Genomic DNA, 10,147 nt, shown 5'->3' on the forward strand with positions numbered 1-10,147 from the left:
CCTGTCATGTGATTGATTAAACAGCTTTGTAAATATCCTTACCCCATGCCATACACATTCTAGATGCTCTGTTCCATGAATTCATGCCCGTCACAAAAGCATAGCAGCTGTCTTTGAAAGGTATCCACCCCACTGGACTGTCACCATCTTCATTTGGGCAGTGCCCAGGGTGCTGTGCTGGAACGGTTGGGGGAATGTCTGTGGAGAACATGGAAATAGTGTTTACCAAGCTGATTCAGAAAGTATTATCCATTTAGTGTGGAATATGATTGGATGCGTGTCAGTATTGAGGCTTTTACCTGTTTGTATCACAATGCTTGTGTGTGTTTGCATGTAAAAGACAGACTGCATTTTTACTGACTCTTTCTTCATATTACATTGACATGCCATACATGGCAAAATGTGTCATTATAAATAAGAAATGGAATATTCTTTATATCTTTATATGTGCCAATTGGTAGACAGGGCTAAACAGACAGCGATGTAGAAGCAGGCACTGATCTTGTTCTGCAGCGGCCGTGTTTAGCCACACTATTACATAATAAAGGGGCACATTCCACAACCTGTCATTTTGGCAGACTGGCTTCAACATAAGCTGTTTTTAGACTAATGAGAAAGTTCTGAAACGTACAAGATGTTTTAATAGTACAATGACCTCTTATGTGTCAAAAGATCAAGGGAATTTTGGCTTCTCATTTAAAGACACCTATAAATACGGTTTGACTTTTTTTATTCATGACAAGTGGCGGGTCACTTATACAGAAACCTCTGTGTATAGGATTTAATAGGCAATAAGCTTTCTAATGCATTCTAGAAGTCTAAATAGTTTGATAATAATGTATCCATAATTGTTTGCTGTATTTTGACACACACACACAAACACGCGCGCGCGCGCACACACACACACGTGTATCTCACCTGTTGTTTTCTCACAGACACTGAAGTAGGTTTGATTGCATATAGATGTTTTCCAGTCTCCATCCATGTCCATGTATGCACAAGGGTGGTTGGGCCGTGGTTCAGAAGGTGCCCATTTCTCAATATTCATGTGCCAGTTATTTGCCCATTGAAAATATCCATTTTTCTGTTGGATCCAAATATATACAATTAGTAGATTATGAGTCATCATCAACATACCACACACAGCAGAGTGGGATACACAAAGTACATTTTTAAAAGACTAATTTAGAAAAAAAACACACGCTGTTACATTTATTTTTTCCACATAATGCTCAAAGTAAAATGTTATTTTGTCATTAAATGTGATAGATCATCCACGTTCATTGTATGGCAATGAGCTGTATGTATATTCTGCCAAACATCTGCTTTTGTGTTCCACAGAACAAAGAAACTCATAAGGACGACATTCCCATTTTGGTTGAATATTCCTATTAAATGCAATGCCATGATTTTCGATTTCTCACTCTGGGGCATTACCTGTACACGACTGAGACCAATCCACAAGGGCTGTTCGGACCTATAGACCTGCATCTCAAGGTAAGCCTGTGTTTTCAAACTCCGAATGCTGGCCAAATGAGCCCCCTCTGCCTCGCAGCGACTGTTTGCCTCACTCCACGTTAGATTCTCTTGAATCACTTTGAAAGATGAATTGCCGAGATTGACAAAGGTTTTAGGAACTTCAGTGGGCACTGGGGCAATATCAGGATCTGAACGTAAAAAATGACACAATGGAAGCAAAATATGAAGAACTGTAAGCCTGCAAGATATCTACAATCTCTCTGCAAGTCCACATTGTTCAGTTAAACTCACCAACATCACGACTGCAGATAAAACCGTGAGTCGAATTACAGTCATGTGCCACCCACTTGCCATAGACAGAGCTTGATGCACTGCCCATAAAAACACATTCCTGTTCGAAAAACAAACACTCTATTGAAGCCACTGCTTTTAGCACAAAAAAGAACACTATTCAGTTATAATTTTAGTATTTTTCTCAGTACGGTACCTTTTTTTCAAAATGACGATAATGTGCCCAATATGAATGCCACTGTGAGTGGGGAATTTTTTTTATTAAATAACTATAAAAACAATCCATAGTTATATGAAAACATATTCAGGTTAAGCGTGGATTTTATTAAGCAGGTTTACATACATTGGTTCTAGGTTCTCCTTCTGCCCAGTCAGTGAATGTAACTTTACTCCCATCTGTCCACTTGAACCTCCCGTTGGCCAAATTGCTGAATCCAATCCAGAAGTCTGTGGTCTCATCTCTACTCAATGTGCTTAAAAAGGCTGCAGAAAAATCAAAACGCAGTGTGTGACACTGATCAAGTCAGTAAACTAAATAAATAAACTTTTCAAATTAAGACACAGCAGTTCTTAATTTTAGAAAAATGTCCCATTTTAGTCAATCTATGCAAAAGATGATAATGCCACATTTTCCAAGCACATTTTTAAAAAAATATATAATTTTGAGTAGCACTGAGATCTCTTGTCTAATTCATTAATTAACAAAGCTTTTACCTTGTTGTTGTCTACTCATAATTGATGCCAGATCTCCACCAAGCTCTCTGCAGTATCCTCTCGCTTCAGTCCAAGTTTTCATGTCTTCTTTCATGTAGTAGCACTATAGTGTTTTATATTTAAATGACCATTATTTATTTTCTTCTAAAAATGAATTACAGATCATGACACAGTTTCATGACACAGTATTCTGTGTAAGATCTGATTTTGATATGCAACATTTTCATTTCATTGCACTACAGAACAATCTGGTGGAGAACCATTTAAATATACTGACAAAATGATGATTATTATTATTATTAATTTAACATTTTAAAATATGTTTATAATTACTTTTCCTTTGAAGTTTTTCCACTCAGGAGCACAGCCTCCTTTTGGCTCTTGTGAAGGGGCCACCGTGGTGTTTACTGGAGGTGACTGACTTCGCTTACAAAAAAAATTATATTCATCACCACAGTTAATAGTTTCCCAGAGTCCTGTAACAGACAACATACTTTTTGTTTAATGTAATTTATCAAATGTATCAACAGTGATCTGATCATACATCATAAACATTTTCTGCACCAAATTTATGAGTGGTCAATAACACATTCCACTAATTATAGATAAGGAGATATGCTGTACCTTGAGATGTGGTCATCTTCACACATCTTTCCTCGCTGTTTTTAAAAGCAGGCTGATTTCTTTCCCAAGCTTCAAACACTACAGGGGACCCATCCATCCACCTTTACAGAAAAAAAATATACATATTTTCTTATTTGTTCTTTTGCAAAGGGAACATAGAGTGTTGCTTGCATTCCTTAAACCTACTGGTAAGTATTGTCCAAATCAACTGTCAAACCAATGATAAAATCATTGTGCGAAAGTTTAGTCTGCAACACAGAAAAAAAGCCAGTCACTAAACACTAAAGCCAGTCAGTAAATGATACAGAAAAAATGATAATACAAAGAATCAATGCATGCACCACATATATATGCTGCTAGAAAATGTGACTCAGCCCTCATACCTGATGCCAAAGGAACACCCGCTCGTCCTCATCTTTGATAACCACAAGATCGCCATGTGATTTCTTACAGAATTTCCGAGCATCGTTCGTAGTCTTTGATGAATACTTAGACACATAGTACTGGCTGCCTTTGAACTGAATCCAGCCATCCTCTGTTTTATTATAAACTTAAATAAAAAGAAATACATGTTTTTTTAATTGGAGTTCCTCATTTACCCCATCACTGTGGCAAAAACAAACAAAAACATTTGTGCAAGACTTACCTGGATCTGTAATATTTACTTCCTTTGGTATCTTTCCTAAAAACAAAGCATAGCAGTTAGCTGTCATGTATTGAATTAAAAAATATAATTTTCCGTGACACTTTAGTAGCCTATATTGACCAATTCTCACTCTTAACTCGTGCCTTTTATTAACATATTAGTAGGCTACTTATAAAGTAAATATTCTACATTCCTAATCCTACTACCTTACTAGCTGTTAATAAGCAGCAGATTAGGAATTTATTGAGGCAAACTCAAAGTTAATGGATATTTGTTAAAAGCGAGAATGGGATCTTAAAATAAACTGTGACCATATTTTATTTTCAATTGAGTAATGATAGAATTAGACTTTAGCCAGATTGACGTTGATGTTGTACCTTTTTGAATCTGACAGAACCAGTCCTTCTTGTCTAGACAGTTGACGTCATTCCATGCTCCATCTCCGTTCCACTTTAAACTCATTTCAACACAATTTTCAATGTTGTTGTAATTATTTGGTTCATCAGTAGCCCAGCTTTGAAAGGAGGACTGAAAGAGAGTAGATTTAGAAAAACCAAAATGACATCAACTGTGAATTCTATGTACGTAGCATTTGTTGTCTTTTAACAAATTCTTTATGAACTCACCGAAGAACCATCACTCCAAACAAAACCCACAGCGGGATCGTACATTCTGTAACCAATCCATGATGGATCCATTCTATAACCACTAAAACCACATAGTTTATTTATTTGTTTAGCGTTCATTTACGAATGAATCTTTTTCAGTCATGTGACTTTTCTTCTCATTTACCATTTCACAGTTTATCAAAGTAATGGCATGGAATACAAAACCACAAGAAAGACACGAAGACAAATATAATATTCATTGACATATAAGCAAGTGTATAGAGATGAACTGTGGCTTAATTATGGGTAATTATTGTGAATTATGGCCGCTGATGGTCAGTGTCACCTGACTGAAATACATGTTTGCTATTGATCATGTTAAACAAGTTATTCCATTAGCTGGACATTCTTCAGCTATCATTATGCAAAGGTAATGATAAATATTACCGTCTTCGTGTCTCAGAAAGATCAACCTCATGATGGATACTCAGGAGATCACCGCCAAGTTCTCGGCAGAAGTCAAGAGCTTCATCCCAAGTCTTCTTTTGGCTCCGAGGTACATCAAAATTCTGCCAGAAAAGAGAAATCAGTCGGCTAGTCTTTTATTTTGTTTAAATATCAAATTTATCTAAATAACTTAAAAAGCCTGTTTTACCTTGGCACAAAAGTCTCTTAACAAAAGTGAGCTCCAGCCTTTGGGACAGGCCAATTCTGTTGTGGTTGGTGGGGCTAGAGTTGTAACTAGTCCATCGGCTATGTGCTTGCAGATGTATTTTTCCTTATTTGAGCAGCTGAGCACATCCCAAAGCCCCGCAACAAGTCCAGTTGTCATGGCTACACAGCCTTGTTTTCTTCCTAATTTTTTTAAAGATTTCTAAATTGTCATCCTGTAATTATGAGAAACCAAAAACACAATAATTTCATTGACATTGAGTACAGTACCTGGCATCCCAGCGTTGAAATGAGTATATGGGACTTCCTTAGTGTTGGTCCATTCAAAATTGTGCAGATCCCTCTGATTTGACAATCCGATCCAGAAGTACTTCTCTGGCCGCGCTCCAACTAGACTAACAAGGAATGCATTTTCTACTCTAATGGGGAAAAACAGATTAAGTATTTTGAAAAAGAAGAAAACAACACTGAATACTATTCATAGCTTTTAAATATGATATATATTTTAAACATACATTTTGAAAAGTTTTTTTTTAATTGCTTCAAGATTTTAGTCAATGTATTAAGAATTCCTTATCAGGTGTAGAAAGGACAAAAAGCGTGTAACTGAAGGAAGTGATCTGACCTGGATGAAATATCAACCAGTTGGGAATCATCTTTTGCACACATCTGTTTTGCTTCTTCAAAGGTCTTAGTCTCGGATCCTGCCATATAGCAGTAGTACCCATACCTGGTCCAACCCTTCTCAAAAAATAAGACAGCCATCAGTGAATACATTTCACCACCTGATGACAAAGAACATAACTACAAGACATAATTCTAGAATTTTAGCCAATTTTCTTAAAATTACAATACATACCGTTCTGCATCCGGGACTTGTGATAACTGTGTCATTATTCGAGGCTTTAGAACTGGCCTTCTTCTTACAGATGAATCCATACTTGCTTTCACAAATATCATCGGCCCACTTTCCCTCCTAAATAAGAAACATGACGCATATGTTCAGTTCAGCGATCCATAATGCTATGAGAAAAACTATGCAACACAAATTTAAGATGACTTCTCAAATAGTGTGCAAAATGTTTTTAGTAAATGCTTTTTACTTGTGAAGCTATTACCTCTCCTCTCATTAACACGCAGTCCTCGGCATAGACAGCATTGTGACTCGGCTCACTCACTTCCCATGAGGCAAACGGGATGCTAGACTGGTCACTCCACTCAAACAGCATCTGCGTTTTACGGTCATTGAAACCAATCCACAGCTCGTCTGTTTTCACTGAGAATAGAGATGTAGATGACCGACTAGCAACCTTATATGGGGTGACTTCTATACCTTTTTTTTTTTTTTACAACAACACTGTTAAAACTGTATTTAAATGATCAAAACGTACAGTATCCAAGCTGTGTGATGACAAAGCTTTGCTCTTCTTTGCTGAGAATACTCAGCAGGTCTCCACCTTCTCGCAGACAGGAGTCTCGTGCATCCAGCCATGTGTGCTTATTGCGATGAAGGAGATAACAGTTGCCTGAATATGGAATCCAGGGGCTATGGCAAAAACCAGTGTCCACCACTGTCCAAAACGACAAAGATAACACATTACCAACACCGTATACAGAACAGTATGGTAGAGTATACCAACATTTTGGATACCATAGACATTTACCAAAATTCACTGGGAATACGCTGGGAAGCCTACCTGGTGGAAGAGTTGGAACAGAATGGCCTCTTTGGCAGACATATCCATGTCTTTCAGAACAAGGTTCATTTGACCATTCAGAACCAAAAGCATTTTTCATGACACCACAATTGTAGCCTGGTTGTGTGGTTGGGTATCCTTCAACAAAGAAAGAAATGATCATTTCAGTCAAGTAATACGCCCAGTTAGCTAGTCAATGCTTTTTGTTGTTGTTGTTGTTGTTGTTCATTTAGTTGTTCATTTCAGGCCAAAAACATGGTTATTAAATGAATAGTGGAGGTCTCTCACATCATGCTGCATTAACATTTATTAATGTACACATTCCTTTGTATCTGATTATTTGATAACTGGGAATCAAACTAGTGTTGTTGGTATTATACTCTTCTAATTGAGCTAGATTAATTCAGTGAGACTGAATCATTTGACTGAAAGATGGTCTTACCACTGAGCCATTTCAGATAGCGTAACGGCTGTCCATTGCTCCATTGCCATCCACTGGTTAAATCTAATTTATTGAGTCCTGTCCATAGTGTATTTTGCGTCATCTGGACAATTCCTAGACAAAGCAGTTTTCTTAATGTTTTATTCTTTGGATATTTCTAGACATTCATCAATATTACATTAGTGCATTTAGTTGATGAATAGTTCCATTCAGACAATTTTTTTGATGGGACTGTACCTGCAATAAAGGTGTGTTCGTGAGGTTCAGAGACACTCAGCAGCTCCGCACCTTGCTGCTGGCAGCTCTTTCTAGCCTGGTACCATGTCAGGGCCGACCCAGTATTCACTTGGTAATAGACGTTTGTCAGAGGATGTTTGGTCCAGAAAGTATCTGCAAAACATCACTACACATCAGTAGGTGCAAGCTAATGTTTCATTGTTAGAATATATATATTATTTATTAGTTTAGTCTTCCGTGATGGACAAGTAACAATTGTAGCCTCAAAGATTTAATATTGATCATGCAGGTAACAATTGAAATGTAAAGTGAATAGGAAATAAACCTACTGTCAGGTGTTGGGCAGTAGCCCCACAGCTGATTTTCACCGTAGTTTGTCTCAACAGAACACCATAGACGTTGATCTGGTGTATCAATTTTGGTACAATCAGCATACCATTTATTTTCATAAAGAAAAGGAAATTGGCATGGGCGTCCAAATGCATTCCCACCAATGGTGTACAATTCTGTAAAATAAAATGTAAGAGTCTGTTAATCTGTTATTTGTGCCATTAATTGTCTTGCTGGTGAAATGATCAGATTATGCACGAAAACACATTTAAATTTGCAATAAATTAAATTGATTAATATTGGAAATTATTTTGTAGTCAAAAATGTATATTATAAATCAGTTGCATTGGTATTAAAGGTAGTAATAGTATATACTAACAAACCAGTTCCTTTAGGTCCCTTACCCAATCACTCATACAGTATACAGTGTTACCTTGGATTATGGCAAATATCAGAAAATATTCAAATATCGATGCAGTGATTGACCAATCAGAATAAACTATTACATATACATGGACATGTACATCTACAGCTACATAATGTACTCAGGTTTCAAGAGTACTTGGAAATGTTTTGATTTTGTTATTTTAAAGCCTTTCAAACAGAATTGATGACACAGTTTTTTTTTTTTTTTTTTTGTGAAAACATAACCACGACCACATAATCACTATGTTCATTGTTCACATGCCAATGAATAACTTACTATTCAGATTCAAATATATATTTTTATGCAACTGAAAAAAAAAAATTTATGACCAGTCTTAAAGAAAAAACTGATAACTAACTTATAAGACTAGTAATGACCACGGACTGAACTGCTGGAAAATTGTGTGAAAATTGTCTCCTTAAAGGGAGACGCAACCTGAGTCGTCAAAAACAGATTGGATTTATATTTGTTTACAAGTCGCAATAATGAGCAATTGAATAAAATTAGTGAGCATACAGTAATACTTGTTAGGAGGGGAACATATACTAGAGACTTTCTAATGAGGTCAAAAAAGGTTGGGAATGAATGTTTTATTTCAACATTATTCGGTAAAACATACATTTTCATAGAAAATGAAAAAGTTCAATAGAAACATTAAGACACATACCTTCATAAGGCTTGGAGCAAATGCTGTTTTGTGATCCATGAATTGTCCATTTGCTCTTCGCTCCAGTGTCTTTAGAGATCATGAGCATACCATAATCATTTACATCCAGGTACAGAGACTCATTCTTTAGGCCAAGCAATGTATCATCGTGGCATTCCCACTTCAGCAGATCACTGTCATTGTCACAAATCAGCCACTGCAGTTTTTTGCCCACTGTTTTACTTCCTACTCCAAGACATTTCTTTGTATAAGTGTTCAAAATTAGATTCTTTGAAGTCCAGCGATACTGTTGTAAGTTACTGTTTTGGTCACAAGTGGAAATTAGATCCAGGGAGTTGCTCATGCATTTGTTAAGGTCCACATTATATATAAGAAAGCTTCCTGCTGCACACACACAAAAATAATAATAATAATAATAATTATGAGATGATCATATTGTTGTTATTTAAACATATACAATGTGCTATATAGCATTTTTTCCCACAACAAATAATACTATTTTCAACAACAAAAAGCATGATTAAAAATGCCATTTATTTTTCAGTTTGATTAAAGTAAAAATACATACCGGTCTGTGCAAAGCAATTTTCTAGATTTAATATGAGCAAAATCACTACTGTTATTATTTTCATCTTGACAACATGTATTTTGTGCTGCTGCTAGGTTCATTCCAGTGTCATCGTCTGTCTTTGGCTGAGATTCTGCAGTCTCACATTTGCTTATGCGGACCTGCCTTTTAAACTGGTCTGACTGACAGATCCACATCCTGTCACATGTCTCTTTCTTCAAAACTGTCGAAACTCTAACGTCACAAAGATTCTTTGGAAAGGAGGAATGTTCTCAGTGATCGAAAACATGTTCTTAGTCAGCTTCATTTTGTGAATTTTGGTGTGAATACGTGTTTTGGCTGGGTTATTTGAGGAACACAGATCATTTTGGCAGTAGACTGTGATTATTATTATTATGAAAGGACAGACCTATAGTCGCTGTCACCTCCTGAATCACTGAGGCATTCTCTCTTCCCAGCAATGGTTCTGCACTGTCAGGATATAACAAAATAGTTGTAAAAACAAAAAAAAATTACACTTAAAATGTATGATCTTAATGCAATTTTTTGTTATGCCTTGTACTCATGTTCCTAGAAGTCCTGTGTAAAAAACTTGACAGTTAATTACCACATACAAAATTATGCAATGGTTATGCCTGCCCTGAAACTGTTGGATACTGTTACTGTCTGTGACCCCACAATTAACTTTGTAAATAATATTTCTAAATATATAATTATATTAATATGTTATTCTATAATTATAAAT

The 10,147-nt window shown here is 36.2% G+C and overlaps 1 protein-coding gene across 2 annotated transcripts in view; it reads right to left on the minus strand.

Moving 5' to 3' along the window:
* Positions 1-9,562, minus strand: part of mrc1b (mannose receptor, C type 1b) — a 12,950-nt gene extending 3,388 nt beyond the window's left edge. Inside the window, exons 1-27 of one of the 2 annotated variants that reach the window (XM_052548376.1) lie at positions 9,403-9,562; positions 8,835-9,218; positions 7,740-7,916; positions 7,411-7,563; positions 7,174-7,287; positions 6,732-6,869; positions 6,426-6,605; positions 6,153-6,310; positions 5,894-6,010; positions 5,660-5,775; positions 5,305-5,453; positions 5,018-5,217; positions 4,810-4,931; positions 4,381-4,462; positions 4,132-4,282; positions 3,755-3,790; positions 3,492-3,658; positions 3,295-3,356; positions 3,109-3,209; positions 2,818-2,960; positions 2,485-2,587; positions 2,114-2,253; positions 1,967-2,008; positions 1,771-1,870; positions 1,438-1,667; positions 919-1,084; positions 43-198 (exon numbers count right to left, since the gene is read on the minus strand). In XM_052548376.1, the coding sequence (XP_052404336.1) occupies positions 43-198; positions 919-1,084; positions 1,438-1,667; positions 1,771-1,870; positions 1,967-2,008; positions 2,114-2,253; positions 2,485-2,587; positions 2,818-2,960; positions 3,109-3,209; positions 3,295-3,356; positions 3,492-3,658; positions 3,755-3,790; positions 4,132-4,282; positions 4,381-4,462; positions 4,810-4,931; positions 5,018-5,217; positions 5,305-5,453; positions 5,660-5,775; positions 5,894-6,010; positions 6,153-6,310; positions 6,426-6,605; positions 6,732-6,869; positions 7,174-7,287; positions 7,411-7,563; positions 7,740-7,916; positions 8,835-9,218; positions 9,403-9,466 (3,751 nt within the window). In that variant the 5' untranslated portion in view covers positions 9,467-9,562. The remainder of the gene's footprint in view (positions 1-42; positions 199-918; positions 1,085-1,437; positions 1,668-1,770; positions 1,871-1,966; positions 2,009-2,113; positions 2,254-2,484; positions 2,588-2,817; positions 2,961-3,108; positions 3,210-3,294; positions 3,357-3,491; positions 3,659-3,754; positions 3,791-4,131; positions 4,283-4,380; positions 4,463-4,809; positions 4,932-5,017; positions 5,218-5,304; positions 5,454-5,659; positions 5,776-5,893; positions 6,011-6,152; positions 6,311-6,425; positions 6,606-6,731; positions 6,870-7,173; positions 7,288-7,410; positions 7,564-7,739; positions 7,917-8,834; positions 9,219-9,402) is intronic. The other variant, XM_052548377.1, reaches the window with a different exon arrangement.
* Between the last annotated feature and the right edge of the window lie 585 nt (positions 9,563-10,147).

This window comes from Carassius gibelio, chromosome B2 (assembly GCF_023724105.1).
Source record: "Carassius gibelio isolate Cgi1373 ecotype wild population from Czech Republic chromosome B2, carGib1.2-hapl.c, whole genome shotgun sequence".
In the NCBI taxonomy this organism is placed as follows: Eukaryota; Metazoa; Chordata; class Actinopteri; order Cypriniformes; family Cyprinidae; genus Carassius; species Carassius gibelio.